The 25,265-nt window shown below is 36.9% G+C and overlaps 1 protein-coding gene across 8 annotated transcripts in view; it reads left to right on the top strand.

Annotated features, from left to right (window-relative positions):
• The window catches only part of COL24A1 (collagen type XXIV alpha 1 chain), a 387,629-nt gene that overhangs the window by 90,304 nt on the left and 272,060 nt on the right, over positions 1-25,265 (top strand). For 6 of the 8 annotated variants that reach the window (XM_035252039.3, XM_078332354.1, XM_009001621.5 and 3 more), the window contains 2 exons: positions 12,566-12,619; positions 14,570-14,614. In XM_035252039.3, coding sequence (XP_035107930.3) covers positions 12,566-12,619; positions 14,570-14,614 — 99 coding nt within the window. Of the gene's footprint in view, positions 1-11,587; positions 11,626-12,565; positions 12,620-14,569; positions 14,615-25,265 lie in introns of those variants that run through there. The other 2 variants (XM_078332356.1, XM_035252040.3) reach the window with 2 other exon arrangements.

Below are 25,265 nucleotides of genomic sequence, written 5' to 3'. Positions count from 1 at the left end.
CACTTCTAACCCTTTTACTATACCAGTGGGGCGAACTCTTATCTCTATGGTAAGGAGCTGAAATGTTACAGAAAATATGTGAACAACTTGAAACACGAATGGTAGTACTATTCAACCTATTCTACATGACCAGATGTTGTAGAGGCTCACCCTCAAGTTCTAGAGGTTTTTAAAATGCCTGCTTCAGCTATTAATTCAGAGATTAGTTTGCTACAGCTTCTCATATTTGCAGGTTAAAAAAATCAAGGAAAGTTAGTTTTACTAGGTAATATAATAATTTCAGAGATGGGAGGAAATTTTGACATCAACCAATACCCTATTTGTTAGCAAATGAGAAAAATGTGGTCCAGAGAAGCATCCTGAGGTTCTCCTTGTTAAACTAGGATAGTCTGTGAAGATAAAAAGTGAGATTTTCATAACAGCTTTTCTAAAATTGGTGTACCTGAATAAAATCTTAATGATAATGCTAAAGGACCACAGCTCTCACCAGAATATTCAAATCATTTTGAAACATTTTATCCTGAAAGCTTCGCAATATTCCTTGAAGGTAAAACAGAGTAAGTATTAATGTCACCATAATATAGGTGAGGAAAATAAAGCTTAGAGATGTTAAAAGACTTGCTCAGATCAATTAGCTAAAAGTGATAAAATCAGCAATTGAGCACAGCTCCTCTGAATCTAAGTCCAGAATCCTTTTCCTTACTGCTTAGATATTTCTGCTCTGTCTTCTACTGACACTGCTTAGAAGAGGTATGATTTCTTTTTTCATGACATCTGTCCAAAATAAGATGCAGTTACTTTAAAGTTTAAAGATTTTAATGTATTAAGATAAACTTACCAAACTGTCAAGAAATACAAAATAAGTCAGATGTTTTGTTCCCTGCATTTATATTCAATTTAAAAGCTAATCTTACAATGATTATAACAGTAGACACTGCCATCACCATTGCTATTATCACCATTTTTAAGTTCTCAAGCACTGTAATAAGTATTTTGCATGCCATCTCAATTTAACTATACTCTCTTATACTTGAATACATTGGTATGTTAATTTTTTTAAATTACGTTTTAGCCCTCATACACATACCCCAACAGAAAATACCTTTCTATTTATTAGGTATCCAATTTCTAATCTAAAATTCTAAAGATTGGCAATAGGTGGTTTGTTTTCTTTAGTCTTATTTTCTTTATTCTGTATCTTCAAATTTTTATCCTTCTGCTATCAATGTATGCTATTAATAAAAAAAAACAAGAAAATCATTTGCCATAATATATAAATTACGTCCAATGCTTAAAATGCTACCTTACCCTTTAGTAATTATTTTAAGTATACAGAGTTTGAAGGCTGGGTGCCAGTGTCTCATGCTTGTAATCCCAGCACTTTGGGGGGCCAAGGCAGGTGGATTACTTGAGGTCAGGAGTTCAAAACCAGCTTAGCCAACATGGCGAAACCCCATCACTACTAAAAATACAAAAATTAGCTGGGCTTGTGGTGGGTGCCTGTAATCCCAGCTACTCAGGAGACTGAGGCAGGAGAATCACTTGCACTCAGGAGGCAGAGGTTGCAGTGGGCTGAGATCATACCACTGTGCTCCAGCCTGGGCAAAACAGTAAGACTCTGTCTGAAAAAAATAAATAAAATAAAATAAAAATAAATAAATAGAGTCTTAAGGCAAATAGCTAATCTGCAATGTCACCATTTTAGACATTGATGGGCAAATTGCGTATTTTCTCAAAGCCCTGTTATCACTTAGATAACCACCTATTATTTCACTTGCTAATATTGCTGATCTATGTAGACATTAACTTGATTTTGGTTTTGGCAACGTGTAGGTAATTTCTAGTTTCCTGCTCTATGATGAATTATAAAATTATCCAGAGAACTTTATAGACAGCTTCTGGTTTTGTAATCCAGAGGGAATTAGAAAATTATCCAACTGGATTCAATTGAATTTTAAAAGGGAGCTTAAGAAAACAGTGGAAAGATAGTGAATGAAATGATTATGGGGCCCTTGTTTGATTGCACTGTTCTTTTTTATTACAAAATTTGCAAAGTCTTATTGCTTTTAAAATATACACATTTGTAATAGATTTATATCTTTAGAAAAATTGCATTTGAAAAACACATATCATTTTTTTCTGACTAATGTTTATTATAAAAAGTCTTTCTAGTGCTGTAATATATTATGTATGCTATGTGCACTTTTTATCACTTTTATCACAAAATGATTTGTCTGTATTTATAAGGAAAATGTGAATACTTAGAGTGAAATGCAGTTACAGCCACATGTCAACTTATGGCAAGGCCAACCCCAGAGACTGTCCCAGAATATATTATCCTATGTTATAAATGCCCCCCTTATTCTTTCTCTTTATTATAAATAAAATCATCTTCAAAAGATATTATGCATCATAGGATTCTTGTATTTCAATTTAGATGGTTAAAATTCCATGAGAATCATGACCATTTATTACTGTTTTAATAACAGTAAAAGGAAAAGATCTTTTGATAATCTTTTCACTCACTTAGATGTAGAAAATAGTAGGTATGTAGAATATGAATATGGTCATGTTCTTGTGGTCATTTATTAAATTACATGTACTATTGTGAAATACAGTGGCAGAACTAAAAGATTCCAGGCTAGTATGAAGTACATGGGCGACACCTATACATTTGAAAGAATGTGATAGAAACCTAAAAATGCTGAAATCTGAACATGCCAGTATCTGAGAAACTTTTGGCTTTGCATAAGTCAAAGACTTTTAATTTTCTGCTGGTTTGAGAGGTATTTAGAAGTTTGGAATGATATTTCATTGTAGTACTTCTGTGTAGATACCACATTATTTCATTTAGTATCATTAGTAGAGTAGTATTAGAAGATGTACTTTATCACAAGTATCATCTATGTTTAATTATTTAAAGTGATATTTTCTAAATTTTTTATTTTTAATTTTTGTGGGTACCTAGGAGATGTATATAATTATGAGGTACATGATATGTATTGATTTTGGGGTTTTAAATTAGTTGGCTTCCTTAAATTTTAGGTGTAGCAATATAGTCAGTCTTTTGAGCATGGAATATGATTCTGTTTTAAATAGTTATAACATATAATTTATAAAATAATAGTTATTTTTAGAGAAATCTATAAAGCTTTATTGACATTTTACACTTAGATTTTTGTCTCTGAATTTAAGGCCAGAAATTAGAAACTTACTTCACTTCTGCTTTATGTTTTATATGAAACAGTCTGACAGTCAGTACAGTGAAAGCAATAGTCACAAAAAACTTCAAAGTCTTTCGTGAGTTCAGGTCTTTCTACACATTGATCAGGATAAGTTTCTTTGGACTACTGAATTGGATTCTCAGCTGTGTAGTAAAGCTTCATGTTTTGTATGATGGTTTACAAAAATAGTAATCATATCATATATACATATAGTCACAGAAATGGAGTTAAAGCCTTGTCTAAAATCGTCTAATAAGTTAGTAATGTTACTAATTTTACATTTGGAGGCTGTTGCTATAAACCATGTGCTCATCCTGCTAGTCAAATGATCACTTATTTCCCTGAGTAAACACAAAGCATGGAATTAAGTGGTTGTGAATGAGCTTAGTGGTATCTGTGTTTTTCTTTTAATGAAATTATGGACTTATAAATAAGTGCTATCTTCTCTTAGTATAAATATTTTATGAATGCAATTGAAATTGACAGATTTTAGAATAGCATATCATTTTGGTTATTTAAGAGGTAATTATTTGTATGTTCAAATATAACATTTGTGTTAACATTTATTTCCACTTAAATCTTATTTCCCAGAAAATTCTTTCTTCCCAAAATAAAATGTTTATTCAGTGTTTATAGATTTGATATTTATAACACACTTTCTTTTTTCAATCAGGACCATTAGTTTGAAGTAGGAGAACTGTTTTTGTTAGGAATTTGATATATTTTAGAACCAAAGATTATTTTTAAATAGTTGTATTAACAAATTCACTTGTTCCTTGGTCTTATATTGTTCATGTTTGAAAATTTTTTTTCTTGCTTGTATTTTAAGCCATTTTTGATTTCAGGATTTTAGCATAAGTACTTACTAATCACAACAATTATTTTTAAAGGCCTCCTGTAGTCACAGTTAATATTAGTCAATGTATCTGTGTACTTATGCTTTTGAGTACACACTCGTGACATGTCACAACTGAATCAAAACCCTTATTTTTAATTAATATTAGAAGATGTCTTGGGGCTCTCTTTGCCTTCAATAAAACTAACCTTTGAAGATAGAGAAGCCCAAGAGGCTATTATTGATTCATCCTTTTGCTCTCTGTTGGTGGATATTTGAGTTCAACTCAAGTTCATTCTCAAGAGATTTCAGGAAAAAACAAGGTAGCAGACAATCTTTATTGGTCAGGAGCCTTTAAACATCATAAAACCACTCCTGTTTTGTTTTACCTGCTTTACTGTCTTTTTCTGAGAATCTTCATGGAACGTATCTGATGTGAGCCAGATTCTTTAAAAGCCTGTACACTGATTCATAACAGTGTACTGTTTGAAAAAAAAAAAGAGTCCTGTTTAAAAAAACAAAGGGGAGACAGGGAGAAAGGATTTATGTATTTGTTCATTTCAGATTTCTTATACCTCACTCCAAGTAGCTTCCTTTTTAGTGCAAATTTCCAAACTTTATTTCGTAGTGCTCAATTGGGAACTTTTATAGTACCTTTTTAAAAAAGCATTTACAGAGCTCTCAGCTTGATGTAGTCTCTGTCTTACACCACGTTAGCCATGTAAATTTATATGGCTCCACAGACGTAAAAATTTTATGCCAGAACTGACTTGCCAGGATTGAAAAGTAAAATGAAGTTGGAGATGACAGTTTCAACAACACCTGAAAAACTGTCCTCAAAATACTGACGCTTTTCAAGGAATTTTTCAGACCCTTAGAAGTGGATTATAAATAATCAAATCACATGAAAATTTGACAAAAAGCAAAACTGTACTTAGATTTATTCCTATGAAGATAAAAATATCACAGCCTAGAATGGTGGGCAAAATAACACCCTTAAGGCACCCAGACTTCAGAGATGTTTACTTTGCTAACTATAGACAGGAGTGCCTGCTCCTCTTTTCTCGTGTGTTTTTCCGTTAGTGGAGTGTATTTGATGTAAACTGTATTTTGGTTTCTAAATCTAGAGTTAGAATTTCAGAATATAAAATTCTAGTGTTGGACATCTGTTATTAGTTTTTATCTTTAGCCCAAGACAGTCTTAAATACATATTGCATAGTAGCATTTCAGATGCATGCATTTTGTGGAGAATTTAGAGACAGTGCTTTTTTGTTGTTTTGTTTTGTTTTAGGAAAATAATGCAGTTAGTCTGATCATAAAGTACAACTCTTGCTAGAACATTTTGAAAAAATTGTTATTTCTTAAGTGATTCTGCCTCCTTCAGGAAAAATGTATTTTCTGGATTCTGCTTTACTGGTCATATTCTGTAGTAACTATATTTGGCTAACTATAATATGACAGGATGTATGAAAGTTTTCAGGACTTTGAATTAACCCCACCACAGGGTTGGCATAGCACTAAGAAAAGGGACACCCAATGAACTGCATTTTATGATTTGGAGGAAGTCCAGGCAGAACATGATTGATTTTATAGAGATGTGACACCAATGGGTGGAAATTTAGGTAGGTAATTATCTTCAGGGTGGATAACACAAAGGCCAACTCAGAGAGCCTTCTAGGTTATCAAAATTGTTGTGAGTGTATATATGGCAGTTAGGTCTAGGTTGGGTTCAGGGATTATATTCTATGTGGGCAAATCACAAGAATAAGGTGGGACCCTTATTATTGAGAGATAGAACATGATGTTATGTACCACATCTTGTTTCTGGACACAAGAAAAAGGGCACAACATGATAATCAGTCTTTAAGAACAAGGCCAGAACTTGGATCTGGGAACGGAGACCCAGGTTAGCTTTAAGCCTGCCTTGATGCCAACTCTCCATGAATTGGGCCAGACCTACTCACATTTCTACTGAAGGTTAGAATTAGTCACAATTATGAGGATAGGGTTTACCCTGAGTATGGATCAAATTGTCTTCACTGTGATGAAAAGAAGGGTGCAGAGAGTAGATCATCACAGAATACTTATTATTAATGCCTGCTTAGTATATAACCTTCTATGATAATTTTTATTCATGCCTACTTGAGATTAAATATGTTGTTTCTAAACCTTTCTCTAGAAAGAACAAAATGTGTTCTCCAGAAGGATTTTTACATTTATTTTGTTTTTTAAAAATTCTGTAAATGTAGTCATTGTGACCATTTTGTGGTTATCTTGGTCCTCTTATTTTCCTAATTATTTTATATACTTTTTTTTTTTTTTTTGAGACAGAGTGTCGCTCTTGTTACCCAGGCTCGAGTGCAATGGCGTGATCTCGGCTCACCGCAACCTCCGCCTCCTGGGTTCAGGCAATTCTTCTGCTTCAGCCTCCCGAGTAGCTGGGATTACAGGCACATGCCACCATGCCCAGCTAATTTTTTGTATTTTTAGTAGAGATGGGGTTTCACCATGTTGACCTGGATGGTTTCGATCTCTTGACCTCATGATCCACCTGCCTCGGCCTCCCAAAGTGCTGGGATTACCTGTGGAGCTGGGAAAATAATGCTTTTACCGGACACACTAAGCAAGAAGTTCTCCACTCTTTAAACATACTTAAATATACTACCAAATGTAATATCTATTAGTGATCTAAAATGTTAGTATCACATACTCAGGCCTATCAAGTCTAATAAACTTCTTTTGGTCTTAGTGTTTAATAACTACCATGTTTGATAACAGTACCATTGTTAGACTCAGGCAAGAGAGAAACTTGCTCTGGGCTCTGCGTTTAGAGGGCCCTGCATATCATATGTTTAAAATACTTGAGTTTTTTAAAAATACTTGAGTGCCTCTGTCATTCAGGATGCAGCACTTAGCACTGGCATCGCATGCTCTGTAATCCTAGACATTTACTCTTGTTACTATGTATTAGCTATCTATTGCTTGAAACAAATTAAGTTGGTGGTTTAAAACAACAATAAATATATATTATTTTTATACTTTCTGTGGGTCAGGAATTTGGTAGTGGCATAGTTGGGTGGTTCTAATTCATGAGGTTATACTTAAGATTTTGGTTAGGGCTACTGTCACCTAAAGACTTGACTGCGGGTTGGAGGATCTGTTTTTAAGGAGGTTCACTTGTTGGCCAAGTTGGTGCTAGTTGTTGGTGGGAGGCCTTGCTTTATCGCCATGGAGATCTCTCCACGGTGAAGCTTGAGAGTATTCAGAACATAGCTTTGGCTTCCCCCAAAGTGAGTGGTCCATGAGAGCAAGGTGATAGCTGTAGTATCTTTATGACCTTGCTGCAGAAATCACACATTGTTACTTCTATATTCTTTTGGTCACATAAGCCCACCATAATTCAAGATGGGTTTGGAGTATATAAGAGCATGAATACCAGGAATCAAGGATCACTGAGGTCCATCGTTGAGGCTGGGTACCACAGTTTAATGATGTTTAGGCCTCAGAGAAATTCCTCTCCACATCTCTTGCCTGTATCTTCATATCTGAATGCCATGAAGGTTTCTTTTCTTTTTTTTTTTTTTTGAGACGGAGTTTCGCTCTTGTTACCCAGGCTGGAGTGCAATGGCGCGATCTCAGCTCACCGCAACCTCCGCCTCCTGGGTTCAGGCAATTCTCCTGCCTCAGCCTCCTGAGTAGCTGGGATTACAGGCACGCGCCACCATGCCCAGCTAATTTTTTGTATTTTTAGTAGAGACATGGTTTCACCATGTTGACCAAGATGGTCTTGATCTCCTGATCTCGTGATCCACCCGCCTCGGCCTCCCAAAGTGCTGGGATTACAGGCTTGAGCCACCACGCCTGGCCGCCATGAAGGTTTCTAAGTGGTACCATTGCTGATGCTGGCAACAGAAACTGCTTAAGATTGTAGTAAGAGTTCGAGCAGGCAGTAGAAGCATTTCAATAAGAGGAAAGAGAGATTAATTACTCAATTTTTCTCTCAGCATGAATGCAATAGAATCTTGTATAATAAAAATATTGTTTGCTGTTAATTCAAAGCTTTTATTATCTTTTCTTTCTGTTATGATTTGTTGTTCCTGAGGTAATAGAATTAGTGTGATATTTGCAACAGATGTCATTGGAGACTGACAAGCATTTTGCATTATTAAACAGTTCAAATTATTATTAAATTTGTCTGTACATAGGTATAGACATAAAATTCATGAAGCAAGATAAGATTTTTTTATACTGGCAACAGATGGACATGAAATGCTAGAATGATAAAGTTTAAAATATAGATATTTAATAAGACTAAGTCAAATTTTTTTAAAAAAATACAAAAATTTTAATATTTTTAATTTACTATAATTTGCAAAAGAAAGTAGATGGTAGAAAATCTTCAGAGATGATCTTAAGTTCTTAAAAACTAGAAACAACAGTAGACTTATATTGAGCATTACCTACAGTAAAATTTGTAAATAAGACTTTCTATATTCTCTAAAGAAGATTTAATTACCAATTTAATTAGTTTTCTGTTTCTATTAATACATAACAAACACCACAAACTTGGCAGCTTAAAACAACATTCCTTTATTATCTTGCAGTTTTCCTGGGTCAGGAATCTAGGTGTTACTTAACTGAGTCTTCTGCTCTGGTCTTAAGTTTACAATTGAAGTGTCAGACAGGCTGCGTTATCATCTGGAAGCTTTACTGGGGAAAAGTTTATTTGCAGACTCATTCAGGTCGTAGGAAGAATTCATTACCTTAAGGTTGTAGAATGGAAGGCTCTGGCTTTTTGCCGGCTCTTGGCTGTGGGCCACCCTCAAGTCCTGTAGACTGTCCACAGTGTATAGAGGTCACCCACAGTTTCTTGCCACATGGACTTTTCCAACACAGCTGCTTACTTCATCACACTCATGAGAGAAGTCTCTATCTCTAGGCTGCTAAGACATTCTTATACAGTGTAACATAATCATGGCAGTGATATCCCATAACCTTTGCTATATATTGTTTGTTAGATGAAGCAAGTCATAGCTGCCAGCTATACTCAAAGGGAGGAGGATGTCATAGAAAAGTGTGAACAACAGGAAATGGGAATCACCGGAAATTAACTTTGAAGTGTCCACCACACTGATCATTGGAAATAAACAATAAAATTATTCACAACTTGAAGAGATGAGTTGAAATCCCTGAAACATCATACTCTTTATCACATAAAATATTTTAACTGATCAAAATAATCAAAATGTGGAAAAGAGAACTACATACAACACAGAAGCAACAATGTGACTCATTAGAAGATGAAGGCCACATTCATGAAACTGGCAAACTGAACAAGAAAAGCAAAAGCTCTTGAGCTTTCCTATCTCTGTTGCATGATAATCCTGGAAAATGGCCATTATGTTATTTGGTAAAGTGAGAGTATTTTTAGGAAAACACAATTTGATTTAAATTAATGATGATAATTTTCTAGCAGGCAAATATAACAAAATATTTCATTCTTCAACATTCTTTCAATTGGAGAAGGAAATTATAGAGCCCATCTTTTGTATTCTAAGATTAAAGGGAAAAATGTATATTTTGTCACTACTGTTCCATATTTCACAACCACCCTTGAAGACCATTTTTTGGCAATGAAGCTATGTGGCTACAAACATTTAGGCTCATTTTATAGAACCTCATCTGTCTTAAAAAATATTAATGCAGCTATTAGCATTAAAAACCAACTGAATAAATAAACAAGCAATGAAATATTCAACAATATAAAACATTTGTATGATATTCTTTAAAAGAAAATATTATGTATCTACCCAACTACTCGGGAGGCTGAGGCAGGAGAATTACCTGAATCCAGGAGGCGGAGGTTGGGTGAGCCAAGATTGCGCCATTGCACTCCAGCCTGGGTAACAACAGCGAAACTCTGTCTAAAAAAAAAAAAAAAAATTATGTATCTAATAAAGAGCCAAATATGCAACATTTCATAAAACAAGAAGCATCTAGATTTTATAGAAATTATTTCAAAAATTGATGGTACATGACCACCATATAAGAAAAATTAAAAGAATAAATTATCTCTATCTAGAATAGAGAATTAAAATGAAATGTTTAATGAGTAATAAAGTGAGAAGAGAAATAATACACAAGGGCTGGGTACAGTGGCTTATGCCTGTAATCCCAGCATTATGGGAGACTGAGGCAGAAGGATCACTTGAAGCTAGAAGTTTGAGAACAGCCTGGACAACAAAGTGAGACCCCATCTCTACAATGATAATAATAATGAAAAATACATTAAAAATTTAAAGTAGATATTACTCATTCAGCTAAATTATTTCAGAGGTAAAGTCAAGGTGAACAACTAATACACGTTTGTGAACTACCAGAAGATTAAGAAGTTGAAATTAATTTCAATGTTTTTATGCTGGTTATAGAAAGTACCTATTTTGTCATGAGTGAAGAACTGATCACAGTTCTTTCCCTTCTTCTCTCTCCCATCTTTCCTTTCCTAAATGGGGAGAAATTACTAATTTTGAGGGAAAGTGAGCCAGGGAGGAGTTTCTTCCACTGGATGCAAGGGACTTGGAATGACTGGGGAGAACAGCACATTGTTTAAGCAATCCTTAGCTAATTCCCAAAGATGTTTTCAGCAGTCCTGCTCCTTGGTCAGTCTGATTCCTTGTTTTTTAAGAACAACTTTATTGAGATATAATTCACATGCCATAAAATTTACCTTTAAAATGCATTATTTGGCAGTTTTTAGTATATTCACAATTGTGCAGCCATCACAGTATCTGATTTTACAACACCTTCCTCACCGCCAAAAAAAATCCTGTACTCATTAGGAATTACTTTCCATTCCTCTCCCACATCACCAGCCACAGGCAACTACTAATCTACTTTATATCCCTGTGAATTTGCCTATTCTGGACATTATACAGTAATGGAATCATGCAGTGTGTCCCCTGTACTTTATTATTTCACTGAGGTTTCTAGAAAACCTACTTATGATCTCTCCTTAAAAAATCAATCATCTCTTATGTTTCAGACTTAACTGTAGTATATGTCCTCTATTTTTTCCATTACCTGTGCATCATAAATACTTTCAAGTATCCATGTTAGCTCATACTGAATAGGATAATGTATTGCAGATTTCCAAGCTTGTTGACAACAGAATTTGACTTCCAAAGACAACGAAAGTAAAAACGTTTGCTTGAACTTCAGCTGACGTTAAAGGGAGTATAGCTACAATATGTTTGACTACACAGATGGTTTTTACGTTTTCCTTTGATTACAGAATAAGCGAAACTTTGCTTCTAGTAGGAGTTAACTATATTTTAGAAACGTCGTATATTTTTTTCATTGTTAAACTATATTTTAAGTTTAAACTACTCATATTTGTTCTGGGAACCAGTAATTTCTTGGCAGTCTATTAAACATAATATTTAATACTGACTAAATAGATGATAAGAATTTAATGATAAATAGATGCTAAGAATTTAATGATAAAATTTTATTTTTGTTTTTCCTAGGAATTTTTGTAAATGAATATTATGAAAATGTTTATAATAGTAAGTCTTATAAACATTTTTATAAAATAGCCTCTTAAGTGAGCTTTAAAGTTGAGGAATGGTGAATCTTTAAAGAATTGTAGTAATACAAGGTAAAAATGGCTGATCACTGAGTTATTTTACAATAAAATTTATAATGAGAAGGTTTGTTATTTTAACATCCTTCATAGTTTTACCATGTAGAATTCTCAATAGGCATTTGGGAAGCTTTTAATTTTCACCTCATTTTAAGTTTGTAGTATTTATTTTCACTTAAAGGACTTTTTGTTTTACATGTATGTCTTGGAATGATGATTTAAAGTATTCAGTATAGCATGGTAGAAAACGCATGCACTCTAGCATCAGTCTGCCTTCATTCACATCTCAGTTCCACCCATCTTCAGTGGTCTAACCTTGAGCAAGTGACTTACACTCTCTGTGCTATACTTCCTCAAAGACAATGTGAGAATATTAGTATTTACTAACTCTTCATAACAGAATAGATCTGTTATGAAGTTTAAACGAAGTGCATATATATGTGTATAAAGCCTTTAGCACATGGTAAGTGCCTAACACTACTTGCTAGTTTATTCTCTACGTGGTGAGTGTAGGAACAATTTGTAATCGCAGAGGTAACTGAAGATTGGTCAGCCAGAAATCATCATGTTTCCTTTCATTTGGTGATTCTTTATGTATGATGAACAGACTTCTCCAATTTAGCTTTCTGTATATGTTATGTGGCATATAAAATAATTTTTGTAAAATATAGAAAGACTGTGTTTACTTTATTTGAAATATTGTATTTAAAATCAATTAATTGTGTTATATGAAAGAATGTTTGTTGCATTAGAGGTTAGGAAGTAGGAAATAAATATTTTCAAGTACTAAATTCTTTCTTAGAGAACACAGCAAAAATGATTTCTTTATATATATTGGCATTCTTACTCTTTCCCTGTGACAGGGTTTTCCAGGTGACTTTGGAGAGAGAGGCCCTGCTGGTCTTGATGGCAGTCCTGTGAGTACATTATGTTGGTCCAACCTTGCTGTCTTAACATCATTCATACTTCATGGCACTGCACTTACAGTCCTTATTATTGTATTTGTGAATAAACACTATTGGAATAACAACCTCCACACCACTATGCACATTCCCGTTTGTTATTTTTCACCATGAGAAATAAGCCAAAATTATTTCAAATTTTATCATGACAGTCAATCATTAAAATTAATTATTTTGACAATATTAGGTGTAACTGCTTAAGTAAAAATATTTTTAAAAATATGATCACAATGCTGGCTCTTATACATGAAAGTATTAACAAGCCTTACATAAAAATTGTATACTCAATGATTGCTCTTTGGATTCAAATCTGTCATTGATCCTCCTTACTTCTTAGTGTTTTATAGAAAATTTTTCTACTTTGGGATTATTCACCTGTCAATGTTCAGATTGAGAAAGAGTTATCATTCTAACATTGTTTAATTATATCATCAAAGATTGATGATGGATTGTTATTTTTTGGCACTAGGTAGAAATAGCTTTATTTTTTGCCCTTAAAAAGCATCCAATAGCTGTTCCCCAATCTATGACATTTGCATGTTCTTTTCATAAGATTTTAAGGTGAATTAGAACCAAGCATAAAATCTCTGTAGCCTAAATTGGGAAGAGTTCCAATAATTACACATAAGTAAATCACTAGCATAAAGAGTTTAAAATAGTTTTTTTTACTTCTCTTTCCAAATTAAAACTATATTAGCTAATTCAGTGAATATAGCCAAGATTTTGTTTGTTATAAAGCATAGCAGATAAGCGTAAAACTAATTTTCAAATAAGTTCTTAAAAACTTGAATGATGTTTTAAGTGGAATGTTTACCATTTTTTCTTGCATGATTCTAAGAAGCTTCCCATTTTGAGCATAATAAAGTAAACATTATTTAGTCATTTATTTTAATGCCATTTGTGTACTTGTTTACCTAGTGTGAAGCCATTTTACATAATTTTTTGTCAGTTACATATTCATAAAGTCTCTTAAGACTCCTAGAATATTTAAAGTTTTCTTTTTGTAATCTGCTCTTAATTTAAAACGTAATATAATAATGCTTCTTCAGGAGCATTTTGAGTTTTTAAAATCTTTAAAATGCAAGAGTCAATTGGATATATTTAGTTTACTGGTTTATAATTCTCTATAGCATATTTGCTGCCTTTGTTTTGAAACAGAATTTGAAATGCAAAAAAGAAGGCCATTCATGTACCTTGTGCCTTGTAAATAATGTGACAGTGACATAAAGTGAACTAGGAATTATCTTGAGGACTGTAAAGTGTAATGACTATGAGTTCAAAAGACCAATCATAAATCAGCTGGAAAAATTAATAATGATCATTAAAATATGATACTTATATACATACTTTAACAGTGTTGAAAATTTCAAACATTTTTATAGTGCTTTTACATATGACAATTTTTATTGTGACTTTTATGATGAGAACAAATATTGGTATTAGTTTTAATGAGAAAAATGAAGATTAGAGAATTTAAATAATGTACTACAAAAGAGTCAGTAGTGTTTTAAACTGTCTGAAAATGTTTTTCTAATCCTTCATGCTGACCACTTGTCTTTTCATAGAATAGAGAGCCTAATTATGTATAACAATGCTGATTATTGATGGGATTTACTTCCTTGGTTAAATCCATAGCGGGGCAGAGAGAACGCTAATCTTAAGCTAGGTGGTAGTTCTGGCTTCCAAAAGCATGGAGCCAAGGGTGCCTGTGAAGGACATAAACTGCCACCATAAGTTTGTGCTTCTCAAGAGGATGCATAAGATGAGGGGAGTTTTAGAAGTTAGCTATAGTAGAAGGTACATTTTGATGTATACTTAGCTAGAAAGTTTTGTCTTTATCTTCAGAAATACCCTTAGTAGGTGGGAATCAAATTTACTAAGTATTGCACATTTCTTTTACAATAGGGACTTGTAGGTGGCACTGGTCCTCTGGGGTTTCCTGGGCTTAGAGTGAGTATCACTAAATATCATTCTTGAGAAAATATTTTATTGTACAACTTATATGTGTTAGATGTGTTTTAAAAACTTAGGAAAATGAGAAGTTTTACTGTCATTGTTATCAACCTTGATTGAATGTGTTTTCAACCAGATATGATAATTAGACCAGTAGTATAAGTCAAAAAATTAATTGTATTTTGATAAAAAAGATATATATATATATTTTTTTAATTTTTTATTGGATTATAGGTTTTGGGGTACATGAGCAGAGCATGCAAGACAGTTGCGTAGGTACACACATGGCAGTGTGCTTTGCTTTTCTTCTCCCCTTCACCCACATTTGGCATTTCTCCCCAGGCTATCCCTCCTCACCTCCCCCTCCCACTGGCCCTCCCCTTTTCCCCCCAATAGACCCCAGTGTTTAGTACTCCCCTTTCTGTGTCCATGTGTTCTCATTTTTCATCACCCACCTATGAGTGAGAATATGCGGTGTTTCATTTTCTGTTCTTGTGTCAGTTTGCTGAGGATGATGTTCTCCAGATTCATCCATGTCCCTACAAACAACACAAACTCATCATTTCTGATTGCTGCATAATATTCCATGGTGTATATGTGCCACATTTTTCCAATCCAGTCTATTATCAATGGGCATTTGGGTTGATTCCAGGTCTTTGCTATTGTAAACAGTGCTGCAATGAACATTCGTGTACATGTGTCCTTATAGTAGAACGATGTATAGTCTTTTGGATATATACCCAGTAATGGGATTGCTGGGTCAAATGGAATTTCTATTTCTAAGGCCTTGAGGAATCGCCACACTGTCTTCCACAATGGTTGAACTAATTTACACTCCCACCAACAGTGTAAAAGTGTTCCTTTTTCTCCACATCCTCTCCAGCATCTGTTGTCTCCAGATTTTTTAATGATCGCCATTCTAACTGGCGTGAGATGGTATCTCAATGTGGTTTTGATTTGCATCTCTCTGATGACCAGTGACGATGAGCATTTTTTCATATGATTGTTGGCCTCATATATGTCTTCTTTCGTAAAGTATCTGTTCATATCCTTTGCCCACATTTGAATGGGCTTGTTTGTTTTTTTCCTGTAAATCTGCTTGAGTTGTTTGTAAATTCTGGATATCAGCCCTTTGTCAGATGGGTAGACTGCGAAAATTTTTTCCCATTCTGTTGGTTGCCGATCCACTCTAGTGACTGTTTCTTTTGCCGTGCAGAAGCTGTGGAGTTTCATTAGGTCCCATTTGTCTATTTTGGCTTTTGTTGCCAATGCTCTTGGTGTTTTGTTCATGAAGTCCTTGCCTACTCCTATGTCCTGGATAGTTTTGCCTAGATTTCCTTCTAGGGTTTTTATGGTGCCAGGTCTTATGTTTAAGTCTTTAATCCATCTGGAGTTAATTTTAGTGTAAGGTGTCAGGAAGGGGTCCAGTTTCTGCTTTCTGCACATGGCTAGCCAGTTTTCCCAACACCATTTGTTAAACATGGAATCCTTGCCCCATTGCTTGTTTTTGTCAGGTTTATCAAAGATTGTATAGTTGTATGTATGTTGTGTTGCCTCCAGTGCCTCTGTTTTGTTCCATTGGTCTATATCTCTGTTTTGGTACCAGTACCATGCTGTTTTGATTACTGTAGCCTTGTAGTATAGTTTGAAATCCGGTAGTGTGATGCCCCCCGCTGTGTTCTTTTTGCTTAGAATTGACTTGGCTATGCGGGCTCTCTTTTGGTTCCATATGAAGTTCATGGTGGTTTTTTCCAGTTCTGTGAAGAAAGTCAATGGTAGCTTGATGGGGATAGCGTTGATTCTGTAAATTACTTTGGGCAGTATAGCCATTTTCACGATATTAATTCTTCCTAACCATGAACATGGAATGTTTCTCCATCTGTTTGTGTCCTCTCTGATTTCGTTGAGCAGTGGTTTGTAGTTCTCCTTGAAGAGGTCCCTTACGTTCCTTGTGAGTTGTATTCCAAGGTATTTTATTCTATTTGTAGCAATTGCGAATGGCAGTTCGCTCTTGATTTGGCTTTCTTTAAGTCTGTTATTGGTGTAGACGAATGCTTGTGATTTTTGCACATTGATTTTATATCCTGAGACTTTGCTGAAGTTGTTTATCAGTTTCAGGAGTTTTTGGGCTGAGGCAATGGGGTCTTCTAGGTATACTATCATGTCGTCTGCAAATAGAGACAATTTGGCTTCCACCTTTCCTATTTGAATACCCTTTATTTCTTTTTCTTGCCTGATTGCTCTGGCTAGAACTTCCAGTACTGTATTGAATAGGAGTGGTGAGAGAGGGCATCCTTGTCTAGTACCAGATTTCGAAGGGAATGCTTCCAGTTTTTGCCCATTCAGTATGATATTGGCTGTTGGTTTGTCATAAATAGCTTTTATTACTTTGAGATACGTTCCATCGATACCGAGTTTATTGAGGGTTTTTAGCATAAAGGGCTGTTGAATTTTGTCAAATGCCTTCTCTGCGTCAATTGAGATAATCATGTGGTTTTTGTTTTTGGTTCTGTTTATGTGGTGAATTACGTTGATAGACTTGCGTATGTTGAACCAGCCTTGCATCCCTGGGATGAATCCTACTTGATCATGATGAATAAGTTTTTTGATTTGCTGTTGCAATCGGCTTGCCAATATTTTATTGAAGATTTTTGCATCTATGTTCATCATGGATATTGGCCTGAAGTTTTCTTTTCTCGTTGGGTCTCTGCCGGGTTTTGGTATCAGGATGATGTTGGTCTCATAAAATGATTTGGGAAGGATTCCCTCTTTTTGGATTGTTTGAAATAGTTTTAGAAGGAATGGTACCAGCTCCTCCTTGTGTGTCTGGTAGAATTTGGCTGTGAACCCGTCTGGACCTGGGCTTTTTTTGTGAGGTAGGCTCTTAATTGCTGCCTCAACTTCAGACCTTGTTATTGGTCTATTCATAGTTTCAGCTTCCTCCTGGTTTAGGCTTGGGAGGACACAGGAGACCAGGAATTTATCCATTTCTTCCAGGTTTACTAGTTTATGTGCATAGAGTTGTTTGTAATATTCTCTGATGATGGTTTGAATTTCTGTGGAATCTGTGGTGATTTCCCCTTTATCATTTTTTATTGCATCTATTTGGTTGTTCTCTCTTTTCTTTTTAATCAATCTGGCTAGTGGTCTGTCTATTTTGTTGATCTTTTCAAAAAACCAGCTCTTGGATTTATTGATTTTTTGGAGGGTTTTTCGTGTCTCAATCTCCTTCAGCTCAGCTCTGATCTTAGTAATTTCTTGTCTTCTGCTGGGTTTTGAGTTTTTTTGATCTTGCTCCTCTAGCTCTTTCAATTTTGACGATAGGGTGTCAATTTTGGATCTCTCCATTCTCCTCATATGGGCACTTATTGCTATATACTTTCCTCTAGAGACTGCTTTAAATGTGTCCCAGAGGTTCTGGCACATTGTGTCTTCGTTCTCATTGGTTTCGAAGAACTTCTTTATTTCTGCCTTCATTTCGTTGTTTACCCAGTCAACATTCAAGAGCCAGTTGTTCAGTTTCCATGAAGCTGTGCGGTTCTGGGTCGGTTTCTGAATTCTGAGTTCTAACTTGATTGCACTATGGTCTGAGAGGCTGTTTGTTATGATTTCAGTTGTTTTGCATTTGTTGAGCAGTGCTTTACTTCCAATTATGTGGTCAATTTTAGAGTAGGTGTGATGTGGTGCTGAGAAGAATGTGTATTCTGTGGATTTGGGGTGGAGAGTTCTGTAAATGTCCACCAGGTTTGCTTGCTCCAGGTCTGAGTTCAAGCCCTGGGTATCCTTGTTGATTTTCTGTCTGGTTTATCTGTCTAGTATTGACAGTGGAGTGTTAAAGTCTCCCACTATTATTGTGTGGGAGTCTAAGTCCTTCTGTAAGTCATTAAGAACTTGCCTTATGTATCTGGGTGCTCCTGCGTTGGGTCCATATATGTTTAGGATCGTTAGCTCTTCTTGTTGTATCGATCCTTTTACCATTATGTAATGGCCTTCTTTGTCTCTTTTGATCTTTGTTGTTTTAAAGTCTATTTTATCAGAGATGAGAATTGCAACTCCTGCCTTTTTTTGCTTTCCATTAGCTTGGTAAATCTTCCTCCATCCCTTTATTTTGAGCCTTTGTGTATCCTTGCATGTGAGATGGGTTTCCTGGATACAGCACACTGATGGGTTTTGGATTTTTATCCAATTTGCCAGTCTGTGTCTTTTGATTGGTGCATTTAGTCCATTTACATTTAGGGTTAATATTGTTATGTGTGAATTTGATACTGCCATTTTGATGCTAAGTGGCTGTTTTGCCTGTTAGTTGTTGTAGATTCTTCATTATGTTGAAGCTCTTTAGCATTCAGTGTGATTTTGGAATGGCTGGTACTGATTGATCCTTTCTATGTGTAGTGCCTCTTTTAGGAGCTCTTGTAAAGCAGGCCTGGTGGTGACAAAATCTCTGAGTACTTGCTTGTTCGCAAAGGATTTTATTCTTCCTTCACTTCTGAAGCTCAGTTTGGCTGGATATGAAATTCTGTGTTGAAAGTTCTTTTCTTTAAGAATGTTGAATATTGGCCCCCACTCTCTTCTGGCTTGTAGTGTTTCTGCCGAGAGATCTGCTGTGAGTCTGATGGGCTTCCCTTTGTGGGTGACCCGACCTTTCTCTCTGGCTGCCCTTAGTATTCTCTCCTTTATTTCAACCCTGTTGAATCTGACGATTATGTGCCTTGGGGTTGCTCTTCTTGTGGAATATCTTTGTGGTGTTCTCTGTATTTCCTGCAATTGAGTGTTGGCTTGTCTTGCTAGGTGGGGGAAATTTTCCTGGATGATGTCCTGAAGAGTATTTTCCAGCTGGGATTCATTCTCTTCGTCCCCTTCTGGTACACCTATCAAACGTAGGTTAGGTCTTTTCACATAGTCCCACATTTCTTGGAGACTTTGTTCATTCCTTTTTGCGCTTTTTTCTCTGATCTTGGTTTCTCGTTTTATTTCATTGAGTTGGTCTTCGACTTCAGATATTCTTTTTTCTGCTTGGTCAATTCGGCTATTGAAACTTGCGTTTGCTTCGCGAAGTTCTCGTATTGTGTTTTTCAGCTCCTTTAATTCATTCATATTCCTCTCTAAGGTATCCATTCTTGTTATCATTTCCTCGAATCTTTTTTCAAATCTTTTTTCAAGGTTCTTAGTTTCTTTGCATTGATTTAATACATGATCTTTTAGCTCACAAAAGTTTCTCATTATCCATCTTCTGAAGTCTAATTCCGTCATTTCATCACAGTCATTCTCCGTCCAGCTTTGTTCCCTTGCTGGTGAGGAGTTTTGGTCCTTTCTAGGAGGCGATGTGTTCTGGTTTCGGGTGTTTTCCTCCTTTTTGCGCTGGTTTCTTCCCATCTTTGTGGATTTTTCCTCTGGTCGTCTGCGTAGTTGCTGACTTTTCGTTTGGGTCTCTGAGTGGACACCCAGAATGTTGATGATGAAGCATTTCTGTTGCTTGGTTTTCCTTCTACCAGTCTAGCCCCTTCGCTGTACGACTGTTAAGGTCCGCTCCAGACCCTGCTTGTCTGGGGTGCACCTCTAGTAGCCGTGGCACAGTGAGGGATGCTACCAGTTTCTTTTTCTGCTCTCTTTGTCCCAGGATGATGTCTGCCTAATGACAGTCTTTTGGATATAGAGGGGTCAGGGAGCTGCTTGAGGAGACAGTTTGTATTTTATAGGGGTTTAATTGCTGAGCTGTGCACTCTGTTGTTCATTCAGGGCTGTTAGGCTGCTATGTTTGATTCTGCTGCAACACAGCTCATTAAACAACCCTTTTTTTTTCTCAAATGCTCTGTGTTGAGGGGTTTGGGCTTTATTTTTGGATGTCCGATCAGGTGTCCTGCCCAGCTCGAAGGCAGACTAGCCACTGTTTGGCTGCCGAGGCTCAGCCCTGCTTTTGTGTGATTCGCGCTGTTCCTGCCAGCTCTGCTGTGGTCTCCGCCACGCCCTGCGGCGGAGTCTCTTCGTTGTAGCGTGTTGCCTCAGCAACGGCAGGCTGCGTCAGCAGTGGGCGTGTATCTCAGTAGGGACGGGTTGCCTCAGCAACGGCTGGCTGCGTCAGCAGTGGGCGTGTATCTCAGTTGGGGCGGGTTGCCTTGGCACCGGCTGGCTGCGTCAGCAGTGGGCGTGTATATCAGTTGGGGCAGGTTGCCTCCGTAGTGGTGGACGCCCCTCCCCCACAGAGCGTCTCGGACCATCTGCCCGGGATAGTTTGAAATCGCGGTTTTGTTCGTCCCACTGGGTATCCCAAACGATCTGTCCCTGCAATCCCCTGGGCTGGGCTACTGTGCAAGTCTCGTTCAGTCTCAAGTCCAGCCCTCTCAAGTCTCAGGCTGCCGGTTCAACAAGGCACCCGGACAAGCGCACCCTGTGGGGATTGCTGGGTAGGGCCGGCCGCCGCCACCCCGGCTGCCTGGCGTCCCGTGTCTTTTTATACTTGGGAGTTTCCCCGTTCTGTGGGCAACAAAGATCAGTCTGGAAATGCAGCACTGACTCACCGTTTGCGGATTCAACGCGGGCTCCAATCCTGGGTTGTTCTCGAAAAAAGATATATTTTTATAGACCCATACGTATGTATGTATTTGTACCTGTGCACTAAAGGATACTTAAGACGAAGTTTCCTCAAAAGCATAAGACACAGAAGACCCACTTCTTTACTTTAAAAAAAATTTTTATTTTTAATACATAATAGCTGTACGTATTTATGAGGTACATGTGATATACTGTTACAAGCAAAAATGTGTAATGATCAAATTTGAATAATTGGTGTTTGTATCACCTTAAGCACTAATGATTTCTTTGTGTTAGGAACATTCTAATTTCACTATTTTATTTTGAAATCTTTGATCAACTATTGTTAAAAATAGGCACTCTGTTGTGCTATGGAATTACTAGATCCTATTCTTTCTAACTGTAGTCTTGTACCTATTAACCATCCCTTTTATATTCCTTATCCCTACTCTTCTCATATATTTAGCTCCCACATATTAGTGAGGTCATGTGTTAGTTACCTTTCTGTGCTTGGCTTATTTCACTTAACATAATGACCTCCAGTTCCATTCAATATTGTTGTAAATGACAGAATCTCATTCTTTTTTATAGCTGAATAATATTCCCTGGTGTGTATGTACCACATTTCCTTTATTCATTCATCTGTTGATGGACATTTAGGTTGCTTCTGTGTTATTGTCAATAGTGCCACAATAAACTTGGGAGTGCAAATGTCTGTTCAGTATACTGATATCCTTTCTTTCAGTCCTCTTTCCCTTACCTTTAGTTGTCCCAAAGCACAAGGTGACAGCCTGGTGAAAGAAATCACAGCTGGGCATGGTGGTTCATGCCTGTAATCCAAGCATTTTAAGATGCCAAGGCAGGAGTATTACTTGAGCTTAGGAGTTTGAGACCAGCCTGAGAAAGATGATACGATCTCAACTCTACAAAAAAAAGAAAAAAGAAAAAAAAAAGAAAATTAGCCTGGCCCATTGTGGTAGCATGGCAGCTCTGGTGGAGCCCACTCCCTGCCGTTTGGTTCCCTTCTGCCAAGTGACTGCAGACTGCCCCTCAGATCTACTTTTATCCTTTTTCACTTCTTGCAGAGCAAGCCTGGGTTTGAGGGTCTGTTGGAAAAGCTCTTTGATGACCAAAGATACTAGTGTGTGTGTGCTGTGATGAATGAGAAATGTGGACTTCCAGCTCTTTTGTGAAAAATGAGATGGACCTAAAAAGTAGGTCATCTGGGATAGGAGTGGTTCAGTGTTGAGGACAGACAGTCACCCAGCCATGCTCCACCAGGCCACCAGTGCACATTTGGCTGGTGATCTTCCAGATGCATGAGACCTGCTGTTCACTGATTCTCCACCCCAGTTGGTGGCCTCCAAGATGGAAACAGAACCCCCAGGGCCATGTCTTCAGCATATTACAAATCCTCGGAGTAGAAATTCTTGCTGAGGCTCTCTGTGGAGGCTTTTCTCACATGGCTTAAAGGGGACACTACTCTAAGCTTTTGACCTTATATCTGTGTAGTAAAAAAGATTTGGGGTTTTTTTTTTCTTTTGTTCTGGAGAGGGTTGTGTTTTGTTGTTGTTTCCTTTTGTTTTTGTGTTGGCCTTTCCTCTTTGTCTTTTCAGGTAGACCAGATATTTGAAAGGGCAGGTGATTGCTAAAGGTATAATGTGCAGCTTGTTTATATATTATTTGGGAAACTTACCTTGATTAGGAAGTGGAACTGTAGATTCTCCAAGCTGGTGCTGGCACACTCTGCCCTGGCCCTTTCCCTCGGGTTCAGTACCTATTGTTTCTTCTTTCAAATATGTGATTTTGCTAGCTCTTTCCATAGAAAAGAATTCTCCTTACTTAAATAAAAAAAAAAGTTTTTAAAAAGTAAAGCTGAAAAATGTTTTTTAATTAGCTGAGTGAGGTAGAGCACACCCGTAGCCTCAGCTACTTAGGAAGCTGAGGCAAGAGGATCCCTTGAGCCCAGGAGTTAGAGGCAGCAGTAAGCTATGATTATGCCCCTGCACTCCAGCCTGGTGATGAAACAAGACCCCATCTCTCTAAAAAAATCAAATAAATAAAAAATAAATAAGTCAGGTGCTCAGTTATTGGAACTGTGGTAAAATTTGAGTCAGCATAAGCTTTAATCACCAGCTTAGGATAACATGAGTATGGGATTTAGAGTCAAAGAACCTGAGTGAGTGCAAAACCTTTAAACTTTTCTCTAATATTGTGGTAAGATTTTAATAATAGCAATAATAAAATTGCTGAGGGTGCCTCACATTTATTTACTATTTTCAATGGACTAGCCACAATTGTTAAGTCATTCCATTCTCAGACCAGCCCGTGACTACTTAGCATCTAAGTGTTTGAGCCCAGATTTGAAGCCAGGTGATCTAAATCCAGACTGTAGAATTCTGTTGGGCTGTACCACTTCCTTAAAACTTAGACTACCTTAAAATGTATATTACCGACCTTATGAGATTTCTTTAGTCTTTCTGAGAAACTGTGTGATGATGGAACACTATTGACTGTTTTGTTTTTGTTTTCTTCTGAGAACTTAGAATGGGGTTAAACCTGTAAGTATTAGTCAATGTGTAGAGAAAGGAAGTAGGCAAAAGAAGTTAGATTCCAAAAGTGCTCTTAATGCAGTTTTTTTTAATCTGTTAGCATGGAGTTGATTAGCTAAAAACCTTCTGTATTACTCTCTAGATTAAGACCAAAATTTTTAAATATGGCCCAAGATGTCTAGCCTGGTTTGGTTCTTATCCACATGCTCATGACATACTATTTGTATAATAGCAAAGCTGTTTATTCTCAGATGGCATGCAGCATCTTCGCTACAAGGTCTTTGCACATGTTCATATACCTGAAACACTCTACCTCTACTTTTCTGCTTGCTTCTTATTTATCATAACTGAAAGCAAATTAATTACTTCCTAGATATAATGGGGGTAAGGCATTGGGTAAAAATATGATAAATTGGCCTAAACAAAGGGGCTACAGGCCTCATCGAAGTCCAAAATCCAGTAGAGCAGTCATTAAAATGTAAAGAAATGATCTCAGTTTGACTCCATGTCTCACATCTAGGACACACTGTTGCAAGCGGTGGGTTCCCACAGCTTTGAGCAGCACCACCCTGTGGCTTTAAAGGGTACAGACCCCCTCCCCGTTGCCTTCACAGGCTGGCATTGAGTGCCTGTGGTTTTTCCAGGTGATCAGTACAAGCTGTTGGTGGATCTACCATTCTGGGGCCTGGAATATGATGGCCCTCTTCTCACAGCTCCACTAGAAAGTGCCTCAGTGGGGACTCTGTGTGGGCAAGCTGACTCCACATTTCCCTTCTACACTGTCCTAGCAGAGATCCTCCATTAGGGTATCACCCCTGCAGCAAACTTCTTCCTAGACATCCAGGCATTTCCATATATCCTGTGACATCTAGGCGGAAGTTTTCAAACCTCAATTATTGACTTCTGTGCACCTGCAGGCTCAACGCCACGTGTAAGTTGCCAAGGCTTGAGGCTTGCACCCTCTGAAGCACCAGCCTGAGCTCTGTGTTGTCCCCTTTTAGCCACAGCTGAGATACAGGGCACCAAGTTTGGTGACTGCACAAAGCAGCAAGTCACTGGGCCCAGCCCAAAAACCATTTTTCCTCTCAGCCCTCTGGGCCTGTGATGGGAGGGGTTGTTGTGAAGACCTCGGACATTCCCTGGAAACATTTCACCCATTGTCTTGGGGATTAATATTCAGCTGCTTATTACTTATGCAAATTTCTACAGCTGACTTGAATTTCTCCTCAGAAAATTGGTTTTTCTTTTCTTTTGTATTCTCAGGTTGCAAAATTTCCAACCCTTTTTTATGCTTTGCTTCCCTTTTAAACATAAGTTTCAATTTGAAACCATCTCTTTGTGAATGTATAAAACTGAATGCTTTTACGAGCATCCATGTCACATCTTGAATGCTTTCCTACTTAGAAATTTCTTCTGCCAGATATCCTAAATTATCTCTCTCAAGTTAAAAGTTCCACAGATCTCTAGGGCAGGGGCAAAATGCTGCCATTCTCTTAGCTAAAGCAGAGCAAGAGTCACCTTTATTCTAGTCCCTGATAAGTTTTTCATCTTGCTCTGAGACCACTTCA

This window comes from Callithrix jacchus, chromosome 7, assembly GCF_049354715.1.
Source record: "Callithrix jacchus isolate 240 chromosome 7, calJac240_pri, whole genome shotgun sequence".
NCBI classification, from domain to species: Eukaryota; Metazoa; Chordata; class Mammalia; order Primates; family Cebidae; genus Callithrix; species Callithrix jacchus.
Note: the sequence above shows the minus strand (reverse complement) of the source record. Positions and strands in the feature narration are given on the sequence as shown.